The 16,819-nt window shown below is 45.4% G+C and overlaps 5 protein-coding genes and 4 non-coding genes across 11 annotated transcripts; 5 read left to right on the plus strand and 4 right to left on the minus strand.

The window, feature by feature from the left end:
• Nucleotides 1–62: 62 nt before the first annotated feature.
• On the plus strand, nucleotides 63–1,523 carry LOC6615309 (dynein regulatory complex protein 8). 2 transcript variants are annotated; one of them, XM_002039677.2, is made up of 4 exons: nucleotides 63–172; nucleotides 231–468; nucleotides 528–738; nucleotides 791–1,523. In XM_002039677.2, the coding sequence occupies exons 1-4, from the start codon at nucleotides 160–162 to the stop codon at nucleotides 887–889; spliced, it is 561 nt and encodes a 186-aa protein (XP_002039713.1). In that variant the 5' UTR covers nucleotides 63–159; the 3' UTR covers nucleotides 890–1,523. The 2 variants fall into 2 exon arrangements, with proteins under 2 accessions (XP_002039713.1, XP_032571108.1); XM_032715217.1 differs by having other exon boundaries at nucleotides 73–172; nucleotides 345–468.
• LOC6615310 lies at nucleotides 1,242–3,430 on the plus strand. The gene is given in 3 exon segments (XM_002039678.2): nucleotides 1,242–1,829; nucleotides 1,893–2,193; nucleotides 2,196–3,430. Coding segments are annotated over 3 exon segments (1,512 nt in total). The 5' UTR covers nucleotides 1,242–1,569; the 3' UTR covers nucleotides 3,147–3,430.
• Nucleotides 3,431–3,881: 451 nt separating this feature from the next.
• On the plus strand, nucleotides 3,882–5,315 carry LOC6615312 (SWI/SNF-related matrix-associated actin-dependent regulator of chromatin subfamily E member 1-related). The gene is made up of 2 exons (XM_002039680.2): nucleotides 3,882–4,378; nucleotides 4,438–5,315. Exons 1-2 carry the CDS (start codon nucleotides 3,975–3,977, stop codon nucleotides 5,162–5,164), a joined length of 1,131 nt encoding a protein of 376 aa, XP_002039716.1. The 5' UTR covers nucleotides 3,882–3,974; the 3' UTR covers nucleotides 5,165–5,315.
• LOC6615313 lies at nucleotides 5,306–5,929 on the minus strand. The gene is made up of 2 exons (XM_002039681.2): nucleotides 5,726–5,929; nucleotides 5,306–5,666 (listed from the first exon to the last, which is right to left on the minus strand). The coding sequence occupies exons 1-2, from the start codon at nucleotides 5,808–5,810 to the stop codon at nucleotides 5,410–5,412; spliced, it is 342 nt and encodes a 113-aa protein (XP_002039717.1). The 5' UTR covers nucleotides 5,811–5,929; the 3' UTR covers nucleotides 5,306–5,409.
• A 47-nt stretch (nucleotides 5,930–5,976) lies between these two features.
• Nucleotides 5,977–15,594, minus strand: LOC6615314 (macoilin). Of its 2 annotated transcripts, none has more exons than XM_032715215.1 (11): nucleotides 15,455–15,594; nucleotides 11,887–12,312; nucleotides 10,866–11,010; nucleotides 10,666–10,792; nucleotides 10,465–10,591; nucleotides 9,776–10,398; nucleotides 8,931–9,218; nucleotides 8,644–8,745; nucleotides 7,926–8,584; nucleotides 7,672–7,864; nucleotides 5,977–7,604 (listed from the first exon to the last, which is right to left on the minus strand). In XM_032715215.1, the coding sequence occupies exons 2-11, from the start codon at nucleotides 11,964–11,966 to the stop codon at nucleotides 7,024–7,026; spliced, it is 2,925 nt and encodes a 974-aa protein (XP_032571106.1). In that variant the 5' UTR covers nucleotides 11,967–12,312; nucleotides 15,455–15,594; the 3' UTR covers nucleotides 5,977–7,023. The 2 variants fall into 2 exon arrangements, with proteins under 2 accessions (XP_032571106.1, XP_032571105.1); XM_032715214.1 differs by having other exon boundaries at nucleotides 9,605–10,398.
• Nucleotides 15,595–16,050: 456 nt separating this feature from the next.
• On the minus strand, nucleotides 16,051–16,122 carry Trnaw-cca. The gene has a single exon. It is a non-coding gene; the product is annotated as a tRNA-Trp (tRNA).
• A 99-nt stretch (nucleotides 16,123–16,221) lies between these two features.
• Nucleotides 16,222–16,292, plus strand: Trnag-gcc. The gene has a single exon. It is a non-coding gene; the product is annotated as a tRNA-Gly (tRNA).
• A 194-nt stretch (nucleotides 16,293–16,486) lies between these two features.
• On the minus strand, nucleotides 16,487–16,557 carry Trnag-gcc. Its single transcript has one exon. It is a non-coding gene; the product is annotated as a tRNA-Gly (tRNA).
• Nucleotides 16,558–16,656: 99 nt separating this feature from the next.
• Trnaw-cca lies at nucleotides 16,657–16,728 on the plus strand. The gene has a single exon. It is a non-coding gene; the product is annotated as a tRNA-Trp (tRNA).
• Nucleotides 16,729–16,819: the final 91 nt, after the last annotated feature.

A 16,819-nucleotide genomic window follows, 5' to 3' on the forward strand; every position in this document is an offset into this window, starting at 1 on the left:
ATTCCCGATCGTTATTTTCAAATTCAAAATATAAACAGCAATCCTTTAGTAATAATTCAATCAGAAAACATATAAATCAGGAAAAAAGAAATCGTATTTTAAAATTATCAGTTAATATAGTAAAAAAAATATTATTAAATTCTAAAGTATACACCCACAATGGAAGTTGGTGGTAAGCATTAAATAAAATGAGCATCGCACCTCCGCTTGAAATCACTAACCTTTTATAGTTACCCTCAACAACGAACTCGAGGAAAAGATTTCGGAAGCATTTTGCATATTTGATACTCATGGCGATAAGTATATTGATTCCCGCAATGTCGGCAACGTTCTCCGATTTTTAGGTTGCGCGCCCACCGAAAAAGAGGTCGAAGATGTCATCAAAGCCACCGATTCCGTCGACTATCCAGGCGAAGCCCATTTGGTCAAGTTCATGGAACATGTTTCCAAACTGCTGATGGATCGACAGTTATTCAATATACTTCACATTAGGTTTGTTTAGCACCTCTAACGATATTTGTCCATAGAATGGAACCAGCCTCGTCGGAAAAGCTACTCGAGGCCTTTGAGACCCTGGATCCAGAAAACAAGAAATATCTGACCAAGGAGTACTTCGGCAAATTGATGGCGGAGGAAGGAGAACCCTTCACCGCTGAAGAACTGGATGCTATGTGGCCTGTGGCCATTGATCCCATAACTGGACACGTTCCCTACACCTTCTACATAAATCAACTTAAGGTAAGATCGCACTTCACACCTACTTTCGATTGACTTTATTTAAAATTTCCAGCACAAACCTGATATCTATGAAATTGCGGAGGTTATCAAGGAGGAACTGGCCCAAGCCGAAAAAGAAAAGGGCAAGAAACCACAACAGCCAATGTTTTAGATGCCCCTTTAATCAATCAATTACAACTAACGCGGAAAATAAATTTATACATTTTATAACAAATAATTTCTTATCTCGTTTTTACTGTTTCTCAGTGCGATATAGACGGTCACACTGGCATGCGCAGTTTGAGATGGAATAATCGTTGTTCTTAGTTCTAATATTTAAATAAATTGTGGGAAAATTTTAAAGAAATATTTGTTATTATAAGATATTGCCTCAGATGTTACAATGAATTTATTAAAGTCATATAAGCAAATATCTACAATACATTTATGCATTTTTACAAAACATCCTTGCTTTAAATTAACAGAATGTGCAATCGATAGCCCGAAATGTGTTGTTCCATCCCTCGTTACCCCAACTCTTCTAGAAAAACACGTCAGCTTTTCACAGCCATTCGGAAAAGAACACGTCAGCAGAAAGGAAAACTGGTCGTTCGATATTGCAAAGGTGGATGAGAAAATTGCGTGAGACGGAGCCAGAAAAGCCCGAGTCGGCGGCGATGAAGAGATTCAAACCAGCAGAGCGTCCGAGAAGCGCAGTCGAAGTTCATGAGACGACCTAAAACAAGCAAAAGTTAAAATACGCTTTTACGATGCAAATCTGAGTGGAAAGTCGCTTTTCACAATTGCACACAGCACACAGCAGTTTATCATTTAGCCCCGAACCAGTTAAATATGGCACCCACAGCAAATACAGTGCTAATTACCGTGCCGCGGACAGCAATCACATCGAATAATTTGCCCAAACTGCGTCCCGCCCCCCTTACAACAGCTCTGCTGAAGGCGGCGGCCACGCCCTCCGCCTCGCCCACGCCCTCGAGTTCGGGATACGCATCCTCGTCGAACATGGACGAGGATAACATGGGTGCATCCCAGCCCAAGGCCAAGAAGCGTCGCCTGGACCATCTAACCTGGGAGGAGAAAGTGCAAAGAAAGTAAGTCCGCCCAGCTTTTAACTAAATTTGAGCCCCTTACTCACTGTTATTATCGAACAACAGGAAGCTAAAGAACCGTGTGGCCGCACAGACATCGCGTGACCGAAAGAAGGCACGCATGGAGGAGATGGACTACGAGATCAAGGAGCTGACAGACAGAACGGAAATACTACAGAACAAGTGCGATAGCCTGCAGGCCATCAACGAGTCACTGCTGGCCAAGAACCACAAGCTGGACTCTGAGCTGGATCTGCTCCGCCAAGAACTCGACGAACTAAAGAAGCAACAGCAGCACAACACCAGATGCATCAGCCAATCCAACGCCAGCGCAGGCGCTGAGGGCTGTGCGTCCACCAACCTTGGATCTGCAGCATCCAAAGCTGACCCTCTGCCGCAGGGTATACAACAGGTGGACACACAGTCGTCAGTGCGTCTACTGGCGGAGCAGCTGAAGAGCAGCAAGAGCCTGGCCTCACTCTGGAAAGTTGTGGCCCTCTGCCTACTCTACAAGACATGCTTGGGGTCGACGAAGAGTTCGACGTCAAGCGCCTCGAAGAGCTGGCCGAAAGTTTGCTCGCAGATATCACAGCAGACCTGGAAACAGGCGCTGGAGCGAGCAGCCCAGCTGCTGCCCAAGATGCAGGCAACGCAGAGCGATTGCTTGGACCAATGGTGGGGTCCGCAGCAGAGCGCCTGGAATCCGACGGGCATAGAGCTAATGGCCTGAAGATTAAGCAGGAACAGCAAACCGAGCATAGCCTAAATGTGCAGGTGTTGGAGATAAATGGAAACCCACAGAATACAATAGCAGCGCCAGCCTCGAGAACAGCCACAACCACAGCGACAGCGGCCGCCTCTCAACTACAAGCCACTCCGGACACAGTGTACGGCACTTACGATGCCAAGACGAACTCGATCACCATCGTGATGGACGGGGATGCGGTGCCGGTGAACGAGGCCGTCGAGGAGATCTACTGTGACGGCGTCAGCGCTGGCGACGACTCAACGGACGTGATCATGAAGTGTCCGCCGCCAGCGACGTCTCCGTCACAGGTCTACCTCAACGTGATGAACGCCACCGCCGATTCGGACGACGAGGAATGTTATGATCCCATCGACCGATTCCTACGTCCGCGCGTCAAGGCGATCTGCCCGTTGGCCAAATCCCCCTCACTGTCCCTACACTCGGCCACCTCGGACCATGGATACGAGTCCATACTGGGCTCCCCCACGTCCGTGGCTCTCACTCTGCCCGCAGATGAGGATGATTTCCCCTGGGAGAGCAACTTCGATGAGCTGTTCCCCAGTTTAATCTGAGTTTTCCAAGCTGAAAACTTCGTTCTGTCTCTCTTATATTGTTAAGTTTGCCCGGCAGCCGTTTGTTTAAGTGTTTTAGTTGATAGGCTGTATATACATTTTTAATCGAAGGCTTTATATATGATACTGTAGTTAGAGCGCTAAGTTTAGCTGTAGGTTTCCATTTATATTTAACAATCTCTAACCACTTAGGCTTTTGATTACTTATATGTATTGTGCTCAAAGAATTTGCAAAAACATTTGAAAAAAAAAATATTCAAAATATAAACCAAACCAGACAACAAGCTCTTTGTTTTTGTTTACTCTAGGCGAAACAGAACTTTGAACTGCGTATGATAAGTAGTTAATCACGCCACTTCTCTAGCATCACGCCACTTTTTTATGACGCAATTTCTGCGTAGATGATGGGACAGTTTTGGGTGTAAACATATTAGTCATTTTGTTTTTATTAAATATGTATACATTGCAAAAAGTGCGTTGAAACGACTGCAGATAATGCTAATAGGTGAAATAAAACCTATTCTCTGAAATATATGCACCTTATTTATTATTCTATTATTTATTTAAACTCCTAAAAAAAAGTGTTAATGGAACAACAACTATGTTTCTCACCAAACTCAACTGGGATTTTATCAAGATTTTGTTAAAATATATTTTTCAAAAAATATAATTAGAGCCACCCTAATGCGCCAGCGAAAGCGAACTCGTTTCGGAACTAGTTCGAAAAAGTTGTTTATAGACTTGAACCAGTTTTTTGAACCACATACCTGCAATTTTGCAGAGAAATAAAGAATTTTTAAATGCAATAGAGTGTACGGTTAAACAGTAATGACGGAGCCAACGAGTAAGACACCGGATGCGGTTCCAGAATCACCCGTATCACTGCCCATCGCCTCCCAATCCATGGATTCGGCGACCATTGAAGAGTTCGACGAGGACAAACCGGCCAAGGGAAAAAAGAAAGCCAAGAATCCAAAAGGTCGCCACTCGGACTCCGACATGGGCTCCGAGCTGAAGAAGCTGGCCCAGCGTCGGATCAACGTAGCCGGTGCTCCGAAAATGCCACTTAATGGCTACGTCCGCTTCATGAACGATCGACGCGAGGAGCTGCGACGGGAGCAGCCACAGCGTACTGCCCTGGAGCACACAAGGATCATCGGCGAGGAGTGGCACCAGCTGCCCGAGGAGCGCAAGTTGCCCTACATGGAGGCAGCCGCCAAGGACAAGGCCATGTAAGCTCACACTCCGTTTCCAACCCACAAAATCTAAACATATCTACCCATTTTCGTAGATATCAGGAGCAGTTGCAAATTTTTCTCAAGGAACACCCCGAAATTGTGGCCAACGAATTGGCCAAAGCCAAGAAAGCCACAAAACTGGATGGTTCGCCCAAGGAAAAGACTCCCAAGGGTGAATCGTCCTTGGGCAAGGCGAAGAAGACCAAGGCAAAGACGGTTAAGCGGCAGAGCGAGGATCCGGATGACGTGCCTCTGGCCAAGGTGAAGCGGGCCCAGACACCACCGCCTCCCACACCGCCAGCACCTCCAGTACAGCCCGCTCCGAGCAGCGTGCCACCTGCACAACCTGCACCACGACCGTTGCAGCCCGGCGAGATACCCATCTACACCAACGAGTTCATCGAACACAATCGCAGCACGGAGAATGAGTTGAGGACGCTGCGCAAGGCCAAGACCGATCTGGAGCAGCAGAACGCTGTGCTGGAACAGCACGTGGACAATACGAAAGCCGGGTACGCCAAGGTGATGGGCGAGGTAACTGAGCTCATGGAGGAGAACCAACGCCTGGAGACGTATGTGCGCGCCTTGCGCCAGAAACTGGTCGCAGCCCTCGGGGGAATCTCGATGCCCCCACTGGAGCCAAGTGGTCCCAGCGTTGGCAACATTGACAAGTACATCCGGCACTTAGCCGCACTCGTCACTCAGCCAAGCAACGTCACTTTGATCAAGGCACGAGAGGCGCTGCGTAAAGTGGACACCAGTAGCTTGCTAAAACCGTGATTCATAGTACAGTATTTATAGGCGCTATTAACTTCACCATGAACAATAGTCATCTAGTTTAAGAAAATATACGTAAGAGCAATAGTTATCAATGCCAAGGATACCAAAAAAAAACCGAATTACAATAAAATATCCGCAGCATTTGCATGTAGCCCACTTTTGTATTTGTTAACGTGTGTAAGTGAGGATTACTCGTATGTACCCAAGGAAATCAAGTGTTCGGCTGTCCCACGATATACTGATTGTTAGTTGTCATTGGGAGCGTCAATGCCAACAGCGAAGCTGCGATAAGAGGGAATACGTGGCTCTTTACGTGCTCCTGCCGTGATCAATCCAGCATCGCCATCTATGGAACTCTGCAGCCCTGGGGTCTTGGTCCGACGATTCCAAAAGTTGCGTAGTATATAGTAGCCCCCTAGCATCATGGGAATCACCATTACCGGGTGACATGCTATTCCAAGCACAAACAAAAATGTGGACATCATCAGGTTGATTAGGGCCTCTGTGGATCGGGTCGTGCGGATTGAGGAAGGCGAACATGGTCGGGAGCGATACACTTACGTTCAATGCTCGAAATGGTGGCCACTGTTGTGTAAATCCCATTCGCAATGGCTTCAAGCACACTATAAATAAAGTAGATCAGCATTTTGGATTTGTTGAGTTTCCCAGTGGAGGTATATCTTTTTATGCTAAACTGCCAAAGCAAATCGGGCAACTGGGAAAAGTCAAAATGTACAACTAAAGCAAAGGTTCCTACGAAACTATTAAACAATAAAACAAACCAAAGGTCAACTAAATTAGTCAAAATAGAATTCATACTTGCTTCTCGCAGCGAAAGGTTTCTTTATTATTAAACAAAATAGTCGACGTTTCACTTCGCGTAAATAAACTAAAGCGTTTCTCTTAGTTGTTTTCGATTTTTTGTTTCTTAGGAACAGCAGAACTAAACAAAAATAAATTAAAACTTAAAAGAAAATCGTTTTTCGTTTGATGTTTGTTTTCAAAAAGTATAGTTTCTAAATCATAGCATACATTTAAGGTTTTATAACAAAAATAATTTAATGAGATAATAAATCAAGGGCGCAGACTTCAAAAATATTCCATTGAATCGTTGGGCAAGAGGCAGAGGTCGTGCACAACTTCTGGCGTCTCCCCAAGATCAAGGCCATCACTTCGGTTGTTCCAACTCTGTCACAGCGTTTGGTAAAAAAAGAAAACATTTTACATAGGATATCGGGGGTACTTCCTTGGCTTTCTTCATGAATTAAAAAATATACGAATCGCCATTTTCATTTTGTTATTATTTTTAGAAATTTGTGTTCTGTTCTTATCGTTCTCGAATCATCTTGTTAAAGTAATCATGTACTTTTCGTGTTAGAGGGAATTCACTGAATGTGTATGTGGTGTGTGGTGTGTTGGCGGGCAGCAGATTTGAAACAGTGCTTTAAATGATCTGAGAATATTGAAACGGCGGTCAGTTATGTAAGGAAATTTCTGTTTGGAATGCCGAATTAATTGAGGAAATTTTGGATTGGATTGAACAATTCGAATCTGTAGAAGGGGAAATGTTTAGCAGTTTTGAGCTGCATTCATCAGTGCTGCCTGCGCTTCTGTGGCGGTGATTAAATTTTAAAGGAAACTGCTTATTTATATTACGGACATTCAGATATTGTATGCAAACATCTTCTTGGAACCAGCACCGGGTTACGGCCTGCTCATCGTTTGCTGTGGCGACGGTTGTTTGTTCTTTTCCCTAATTCATATAAAGTATAATAATCTCAAACTTGTCGTCGCAGATGCATGTGCGAGGACGACGACGACGATGACGTCAAGGACTGCTGCTGCTGCTGCTGTTGGCGTCAGGCATCCGCACCGTTGGGGTTCATGCCCACCGGCGACACCACCATCATGTTGCCATTCTTCGGCGTGTAAACGCTAGCATTGGGATCTAGCGTTGAGCCTCCGTTTCCGTTGGCAGCAGCGGCGTTGGCTGCAGCCACCTGGAAGGCAGCCGCCACACTGACCGGCACCATTTGCTGCTGGGAGACAGGCCCACCGCCACCCTGCTGCTGATGCTGCTGGTGTTGTTGGTGCTGCTGATGTTGCTGGTGCTGCTGCTGATGCTGCTGCTGCTGATGTTGCTGATGCTGTTGGTGCTGCTGTTGCTGATGCTGCTGGTGCTGCTGATGTTGCTGATGCTGCTGGTGCTGTTGCTGGTGCTGCTGATGCTGTTGGTACTCCTGCGCAGCGCTCAGGCTGAGCATGGGCGAGGACGGTCCGGGACCCGACTGCAGCGGCGGCGTGTCGTTCATGCGCAGAATGCTGCTCGCCGGCCCATGTGGGCCAGTGTTCATGCACAAGTTGTCTGGCATCACGGCCAGAAGTTGGGCAATCTTTGCCTTGAGATCGATGACCTCATCCTCCTTGGAGCGACGATGGTCTGCGTGAGTGGATATTGCATTAGAAATCAACTAGCTATCAACATTTAAATGAAAACCAATACTCACTGTCAGATATTTCAATCTGGCGCTTGGCAGCGCCCAGAGCCGAGAACAAGTCCAGCTTGACTCTCGTCTCTGCGGATAGATTCTTCTCCAGCGTTGCGTTCTTGTCCTGCATGGCAGCCAGCGCATTCAATAGAATCTCGGGATCAGGCTGGGATGATTCCCGATTGCGCAGTTTCGCCTCCATCATGCGGTACTAATTACACAAAATAACACACTGAAAACTTTGAAAAAGGAAACAGAACCTAACCACTCACCTCTTGTTCCACTTTTCGTCCATGTTCGACGGCAAGTTGCTTCGCCTCCTCCGCCTGCTTAAGATCACCGCGCAGTCGTTTTTGCTCCTCATCCATCTGCTGGCGCCGCTGTTTGCACTGGGAACTGCACTCCGGACGGGCCGCCTTCTCCTCGGCCACCTTGCGAGCTTTCTTCTCGTTGGACAGCTGCGAGTCCAGGGATTGCTTCTGGCGGCGCTCCTCGTTTAGTCTTCGCTCCACTGTCTGCAAATTGAGCATATCAGTGTGCCGGGCGTTGTTCAGCTCTTGGATGCGCTTCTCCAGGTCGTCGCACTCCTTCTGCTTGGCCTGCAGCGTTGACTTGCTGGTGAGATTGGCGTCCAGCTTTTGCCGCAATTCGTTTTCGATTTGCTTCATATGGCTGATTTCAGCTCGATACTTTTTCACATCGGCCTCCAGTTTGAGACACGTTTCACAGATCTTGGAGACCACCTTGCTGGCCAGGTTCGCGATGGCATTGCTGGAGGTGGAGCTCGCTGAAGATGATACTGAGCTAGCGTCGTTATTGTTGTTGTTGGCCGTGTTCTCCTTGTCCTTTTCCTTTTGTTGCTGAGCCAGCTGCTGCTGATGGCTGTGATTGTCCTTTGCTGCATTATCCTTCTTGCCGCGATTACGTCGACCTAGAAAATCGAATTATTATGAGGCGTTTAAACCCATTATATTAACTACATGCACTAACCCTTAGGCACCTTTTCAACAGGTGGTGTTGGCTCCACAATGACCGTTTCATCTTCCAGGTGATTGGCATTGCCGTTGGGAACAGCGTTACTAGCCTTTTTCTCTGCAAATATAAAACGATATGGGGTTAATCTAAAATTCAGATCAATGCTAATGATATATCTTCTTTTTTGTAACTGGTACAAATTAAATAGCGTCTATATCATTAAATAAGAGGACTGAATGTTCGGCTTTGAGTAAATGAATTAAATGAAAACCAGTTAATAACGTTAATTAAGAACCACTCACCGTGCTTCTCCTTTCCCCCCTGCTGCTGTTGTTGTGGATAGCTTGTGCCACTATCCCAGTCTGACTTCTCCTTATCCTTATCCTTACTATTACTTGATGTAGCTGTTACTGTTGCGGTTGCTGTGGCAGCGCTATCGACTTGGTGATAGTTGTTGCCGCTATTTTTACCACCGTGCCGCGTTCCATTGTTGTGCTCATTATCAGCAGCGTCACCCTTGTTGCGATGCTTATCCTTGTCCATGCTGCGTCGATGGTTCCTTGAACCACCAGCGTGACCATTGGAGGTTGCTAAATGAGTATAATAATAGATTGTTAAATGCATGCTATTTATACACGTCGATATACAACATAATTGTGTTTTTTATTGATTCGTGAGGGAATCGGTTCTGGGGGCGTAGTTATTCATTGGGGCCTGCTATTAGCAATCGAAATTAGATTGGCATTGCAAAGGGAGCATATTGATATGAAGAGGTTTCAATTTGTAAGGGCTGACAACTGCCGACTGTGGTTGCTGTGGGTTAGATACCGCGAGGAAGCCTCGCTGGAGGTTACTATATGGATGGGTTCATGGGTTACATGCGCATACACAAACAAACAAATGTGTCTGGTACAAATTAGTGGGTTCTGATCTGCTGTTGTGAGGGACAGCAGGAAGCAGTTGAATTCATTATTACCACCACAACAACCGTCAGCATCGACACCTTCGGAAGTAGAGGAGGAAGAACGGGCGGAAGAAGTAGCCGGGTATGCTGTCGCCACCGACTGATGTTGCTGCTGCTGTGTCGCCAGACTTGCAGCCAAAGCAGAGAAATCTGAGACGGGAGTGGAAGAAGTGGTTGCTGCACCTGTTGTGGCCGCGGATGCCGCTGACGACGACGACTGCTTGCCCGTCGACGCCGAAGACGACGATGAGCCGGATGTCGTGGACGCTGATGACGCAGCTGCAGCTGCTGCTGCTGCTGCTCCTGTTGCTGAAGACGCTGCAATGGACGACGCGGCGGCGCCCGATGCACTCTCGCTCGTACTGTTGTCCTTGGCGCCGCCACTGCTACTGTTGCTATTGTGGTTGCTGCCGCTGTTGCCACTGCTGTTGTTATGATGGTGGTGATGGTGATGATTACTATTGCTCGAGCTGCTGCTGCTGGCGCCGGCGCCGCCGCTGTGATGATGCTCATGATGGTTTTGTGCTTGCGTGGCAGTGGCCAAAACACCGTTCGCCGCAGTTGCTCCTGATGACGCGACCAGGGCCGGCGTAGTTGCAGACCCGTTGGCCACGACAACGGTGCTGGATGTGGCTGTCGCCCCCGCAGCCGCTTCCTCGGCCGCCTCCTCCGCGGGCAGAGCCTGCTGCAGGAGCTGCATGTAGAACTCGTTGTCCTTGGCCACCTCGCGCTGCTTGCGCTGGCGCATGCGGTAGCCCACGTAGCTTTTGAAGCCAAACCCAAGCGTGACAACCGGATAGCCAATGCTGAAAGCGAACATGATTGGTTACAAGCAGGTTCAGCTTTTGTCTAGTCCACCCTTCGATTCTTACCAGTGCGCTGCGAACGGCCGGCAGAGATCCAAGTGCGGCATGTGGCGACTGTCCTTCCATCTTATGCCCACCTCCAGGTAGACAAATAACATCCAGAGTATTATGGTCGGCAAACAGATACCCTTATCTGTAAGAAAACGGGCAATAAAGTTAGGAGAGGATGTCCATCGAATCTCCCCACTGCCACTACGGAAGACGCACCTGTATGCCAGACGTACTGCACCCACACATAAGTGCTCGCTGCGAAGAGCAGCCAGTGAACGGGTATGAAGAATAAACAGACCAGATCCGACGTTATCGCTATGCACACGAACAGTACGGAGAATGCCTGCAAATGAAATTGGACCGTATAGAGTTACAATCACTTTGGCCATCCTCATGCCCATCGCCCTTCAACTTACCAGTCCCTTGTACTTGAAGGAATCGTGCACGGAGCGAAGGAGCAGCCAGAATGGCCACAAGAACTCAAAGCGGAACATGAACATGAAGTCGGCAACCATGACGATGGCCCAAAGGATTAGAAACTTCATGTACAGAACTGTTGTGCTGCAAGAAAGGAAAAACGAAACGATTAAATATAAAACTCACTAATATTCACTAAGTATTACAGTTTTTGCTAACTTAATTAGTTGTGTGCCAAAACAGCAATCTCCATTAATAATCGACATTCCCAGTTTGTCACGCGTACTGGTTTCTCCACTTGTCTTCTGTCCCATTAGCAAATATAAACAATGAAGGGTCAGCTTTAATAACATGCTTTCGGAACCCAAATGGAAATCAGCATCCATCAATCAGGCAGCCAAAATGTTTAATGAGAATGGGAATGAATGGACAGAATGAAGAAATCCGGCGAAACAGAAGCATTTCGCCAAAAAAAAAAACAAGTAGCGTCCAAATAATACATGCTTAACATTATAAAACAACACTCGCGCGCAATCAAATCAAAAAGTAAACAAACGTATAAATAATAAAAAGCGAGACAAGAGGAGCGCACACATGGGCACACTCTCGGAATTTTTGTTGGTGGTTTGTTGCTCTTTTGCTACTCAAAAATCTGATAATCATCAAGTTGACTTGGGGGGGCAGTTCGCATGCCAATAAATCGGAAAGTATCTTTACTGCCTCAATTGAGAAATGCGAGCAATTTAATTGCTGGCCTGTCATAAAATGGTATCGTTTTTGGAAGTTAACAACTATTTAAGGAACTCGATCTCACATATGAACAATTGCAGTTCTTTTATGTGTCATTTTATGCTAAGTAATTGTTTTCAAAAACAAGATAATCTGTTGTTTATCCTAAAAATACTATCTTGTTGCTTTCAGAAATGACTTTTCAATTATTTCGTACTTGCTTTGGTTTATTTTGATATGTACTATGATGAATTTACTTAAATAATTGTTTATATAACATTTAGCACTCACCTTCCGTACATTCCCTCTGTGATTTTGTTGCGCTTGATCGGCCGACGAAGTTTTCCACAATCCGCGTTGCGTCGCTTCATCCTGAATGCGCGCCGTGAGTCCTCCGCCCGAAATGCTCGATGATTTCCTTGCCTGTCGTCTGCTGCCCAAGATCAGTTGTCCCGCTGCGCCCTGAATATCCTGACTATAATGTATCCTATATCCTGCTATGTGCTATTTATCGTTTCGAACGGAGTGCTTGGCTCTTCACTTGATAATCAGATGCTGCTGCGGCTCCTGGTATTTCCGGAGGCGATGTCGGCGTGGTTTTGCTTGCTGGTGCTGGTGGTGCCTCTGCTGCCGGCGCGACGGCATCTCATTTACATGTGATGCGTTTGGAAAACGTTGTTCGCCTCCTGCTGAGCCGGCTTTTCTTCGCTTTTCACACTGCAAACAGATGGCAGAGGAGGAAAAAAGAAAGAAGGGGAAGCGGTGGATGAGTAAGGGCAAACATCGAGAGCAAAGAGCAGAGAAAACGTGAGAAATCGCAAACGACCCACCCGATACCGATCTCGTCTCAGCATTGAATTGTCTGCCGAAATTGAAAAAATGTCCACTACACTACTCCCATTTGAAATCATCGAGCATCGTATAATAAGTAAAAGCAAAAATGTTATTTTTAGGCCTGCTATTCCGTCGATTGCACTTTCGCTTTGTTTGCGAAAAACAAAAGGCACCGAGGCGGCAGTTTAGTATTTAAAAGATATCCGAATTTAAACGCCCAAATTATCTATTGGCAAAAAAACGGGGATAATGGCAAAGTAGCTGAAAATTCAGCAAAGTGCTAATTGACTCATCCGTTTGTTAAATAAGCCATTTGAAAATAAAGGATTTATGCTAATTTCGATAGCACAAAATAAATGAGCTCGCATTTCGCATTGGAATTTGCATTCTTCCGCCATTAAGTTTTTGTAAATGTCTGAAATATTGTGAAATTAAATGGATTTAGTGTGTGTAGCTTCTCAATAATAAATTGCACATATATGGAGATATGCATGAGCTTCTGACGGATTCGAAAAGCGTTAAAAAGTTAAAAGCACACCTGTATGATTATGTAGCAGTGTGTGCATCAGATACGTGCCAAATAAGGCAATTGCTGGAATCCAAATAGTATAGACAACACTACACTCTAGTAAGAAATATGCACTCAATCTTTAACTAAAATTCAGCATTGTTTACTTATAAATCACTATTAAAATCTTCGCTTCAAGTTATTATATATAAACTTGTCGAATCATAACTATAGTATATCTAAGTCATCATTAACTGATGAAAACACCAAAATAATTTTGGAAAAGGACTCGAAAATCAGAAGTGCAGACGGAAAACACGCACACTCACTGGCCAACACAAACAAATCAATGCAACGTCGAGTTCCCCGAGTGCGGGATAAGTGTTTTTCGGGGTGCACAGGGAGTCCGGGAAGCGATGACGATGTGGCGACTACATCTCAACATGTGGATGTGGATGCTGCCCGGTAAATTTTGGTGGAACGCGATACACACCCTCTGTTGCGCCAATAAAGGATAGATGGATTTGATGGATGGAGCTAGTTGTATGTGACGATATGGATTTGGAACGGACATGGCAGTGCGACTGCGCCAACTCAATCGGAAGCGGAACTATGCAGATTTCAAGGAAGCAGAGCAGAATCAGTGGCCTGGCATCCTTGTGTGTATGTATACGGGCGAAAAGGTTTATAAATAGCATCCAAAAGTGGAGCGCATCCATCGCAGTGGCCACATGGCAGCAAAAGCAACAGAAGCAGCAGCACGAGAGGCACAGGACGAGGAAGCTTCTCATCTGCTGATGACGTATGTGTGGTGCTGTTGCTCGATTGTCCTGTTCCTGTTTCCGTTTGTGTTTCGCTTTCCACCGCTCGTCCTGCGATGGACCACAAATGGACACCTGAATCCTTAGCCTGCTCACTTTTCGCTCCACTCCTGTCCGGCCTATGCTCGTATCCGCCATTTTGTAACGACTGTCTGCATCGCTGGCAGTCAAAATGTAGATAATTACCAATTGAGCCTAATTTGAATGCCAATTTAGCATGAAGTATGAGTACTTGTTAGGAATAAAGGGTTATGCTTAAGAACTTCGTTTATATGAAACTAGTTTGGAGCATTTTGAACGAGTATTTATTAAAAGTATACAAATAAACTTCGCACATAACTTGGCATTAACTTTTAAACAGTCATGAATTAGCAAGACTTCGGTTTTGAGAAACCAAAAGAACTAAAGTAAAGATAGCATTCCGTTGCCACCAGATGATTTGGCCTTTATCGATGTGATCGTGAATATAACATTTAAATGACCCACAGTTTTCAACGGCTCATAAAGTGCACTGATTTCGCTCTCGCCAGTTTTCTTTCTCTCCCCTATTGCCCCATCCTCAAAGGCAGTGTTCTCTCTCTTTTGTTTAACACTTTCCCAATTGCATTTCGTTGGCCAAAACGAGATCGCACACTGACACACTCCCACGCACGCTGCACACATACACAGAAACGAACACATTGCGCTCGTCGCATTTAGAAAAGCCACAAAAACAAAACGAAAAGCGAAAAAGGAAGCAACGAAAACAACAACGTCAGGGCGACAAGATTCGACGCGCAACAAAAGGCTAAAGAACTTTGATAAAATGCGGTTATTTCGTCGCTGCTTTTTGCATAACTCGAGGGAATTTGGCGATAATGGGCGCTCCAGTTTTATCGTGGCTTGTTTTTATCGTGCCAGATGGTCTTATCAGATGGGCGTAGCGACTGGATGATAAATAAGGTGAATAAATAACGACACCCATTGATGCCGGTTAGCCTGATCACCTTGGTTTTTTTTTCCGAAAATAGCTAGAATAAAACAAAACATCTGTGTGTGTGGGGGGAGGGGGGGATGCATGTTTGTGCAGGCAGAGAGCAGCAAAAACAAAAACAACGAAAGTGGGGGAAAAGTGAAAAGTTGCCTCCGTTTGAGCTTTCGAACAGCATCCACATGTTAGCCCAGGAAGCATCCTTCTGTCTCCCTCTCTTTCTCTCTTCGAACTTATTTCTTTGCCAGGAAGCATCCTTTTTGGCCTCTCTGGCTGCTCTGCCAACGTCGACTGCGGTTACGTATGCGTATGTGTGTGTGTGGTTTGTTGGCGGCTGGCACACGACAGGGACACCTATGTATACACCTATATATTTCTTTTTCACACTCCTCACCTACACGAACACACCGATATACCCAGCCAAAAAGCACTGCAAAATTGCACACGTTTCTTTCAGTACTTTGGGCATGCTTTTGGCATTTTCATTCGCACACAATTTGCCACCGATTATTTCACTCGATTTTCCACTGGCTCTGCGGCTCAACTTATTTACTTTCGAGCGGATTTTTGATACAATTTGCACATTTCCAACAACTGCGCTGTGTCTGTGAGAATGTGTATGTTCCTCGGCCTGCGTGTTGCTCTATGTGTGTGCGTGTGCATGGATGGATTCTTGAGCACCCGAAAATTTCCCCTCTTCACTTAGACAACTCCGGTGATGCTTACACTGAATTAGCACTGCATTTTTTTACGCGTTTTCGTAACCGTTGTGCACACAATTCCCGGTGATCAGTATCGATTAACTTGCGTTTTGTATATTTTAACACGAAATCGAAACTCGAACGCTTCGAAATTAGAGCTGGAACAAAGTCGATTGGTATGAAATGCTATCGATGCTAGCCGTAATTTGCTGATATCGATATTTTCACGCAATCATCGAGTGCTTTGCAGTTTTCGCTAAGCTACTTTCATCGACAAAATTATCGGACTACGCGCCAAGATTTAGAAATATGAATAATAATTGATCACTCACAAAATGCAAAACAACAAACAATCTAATCTAAAAATATATGTTTCAGTAAATACTTTACTCGTATTTAATTTATTGTGCGAGCAAATCTGATTGGATTTACCAGTCTGATTGGATTTAATAGTCAGCTACACTATTTCTTTGCAAAATTTGCTAAAACATTTAAAATTTCTAAATTTTTGATCTCCTATCGGATCCTTTAAAAATTTAATTTTGAATAAATTTGAACAATAATTTTGATAGCAAAGGCTGAAAACACAAAAAAAGACACTTTCAAGAATAAGATCTTCGATGACCCCGACGTGATTTGAACACGCAACCTTCCGATCTGGAGTCGGACGCGCTACCGTTGCGCCACGGAGTCAAATGGAGGGAGGAATATTAGGTACCGTCAGTCCCCAAATGATCATAAGAATAAAACTAATGTAGAATCTTCAGCAGAATGCATTCAGATCAACCAAAAGCATCGGTGGTTCAGTGGTAGAATGCTCGCCTGCCACGCGGGCGGCCCGGGTTCGATTCCCGGCCGATGCAACTTATCCATTTTTTATTGCAATTGCCATATTTATATTTTTAAAATGGAAAATGATTCTTAGTCAATTTTTAGAGCCCCAAATGGAGATCCTGACCACGAAAGCACAAAAGTTCGGAAGCCCCGGAATATTCCTTTTAATCTCTAAATTCACCAATTGGTGTTTTGAGCTTAACAAATACTAAAAAATAAATTTTGCATCGGCCGGGAATCGAACCCGGGCCGCCCGCGTGGCAGGCGAGCATTCTACCACTGAACCACCGATGCGTGTTATTCTTTCGAAACCATTCTGCTGAAAATTCTACAGAAGTCTTGTTCTTATGATCGTTTGGGAGCTAACAGTATCTAATAACCCTCCCCTCATCTGACTCCGTGGCGCAACGGTAGCGCGTCCGACTCCAGATCGGAAGGTTGCGTGTTCAAATCACGTCGGGGTCAATGGATTCATTTTTTGTCCACAGTCCCTATGGGAATGGTTTGACCTTTACCCCAAGTTAGGTCTACAAAAAATAAATGTGATATGCATGCA

The sequence above is a fragment of the Drosophila sechellia genome, chromosome 2R (assembly GCF_004382195.2).
Source record: "Drosophila sechellia strain sech25 chromosome 2R, ASM438219v1, whole genome shotgun sequence".
NCBI lineage: Eukaryota > Metazoa > Arthropoda > Insecta > Diptera > Drosophilidae > Drosophila > Drosophila sechellia.

Coding starts and splice junctions, on each gene's coding strand:
- LOC6615312 (XM_002039680.2), top strand. CDS start 3,975: ATGACGGAGCCAACGAGTAAGACACCGGATGCGGTTCCAGAATCACCC. Junction 4,379..4,437: donor GCCGCCAAGGACAAGGCCAT/GTAAGCTCACAC, acceptor CCATTTTCGTAG/ATATCAGGAGCAGTTGCAAA.
- LOC6615314 (XM_032715214.1), bottom strand. CDS start 11,966: ATGAAGCGACGCAACGCGGATTGTGGAAAACTTCGTCGGCCGATCAAG. Junction 10,793..10,865: donor CCTTCAAGTACAAGGGACTG/GTAAGTTGAAGG, acceptor TTTCATTTGCAG/GCATTCTCCGTACTGTTCGT. Junction 10,399..10,464: donor CGGCCGTTCGCAGCGCACTG/GTAAGAATCGAA, acceptor GTTCGCTTTCAG/CATTGGCTATCCGGTTGTCA.
- LOC6615313 (XM_002039681.2), bottom strand. CDS start 5,810: ATGCTGATCTACTTTATTTATAGTGTGCTTGAAGCCATTGCGAATGGG. Junction 5,667..5,725: donor CACCATTTCGAGCATTGAAC/GTAAGTGTATCG, acceptor CCCGATCCACAG/AGGCCCTAATCAACCTGATG.
- LOC6615309 (XM_002039677.2), top strand. Junction 469..527: donor AAACTGCTGATGGATCGACA/GTTATTCAATAT, acceptor ATTTGTCCATAG/AATGGAACCAGCCTCGTCGG. Junction 739..790: donor TCTACATAAATCAACTTAAG/GTAAGATCGCAC, acceptor TAAAATTTCCAG/CACAAACCTGATATCTATGA.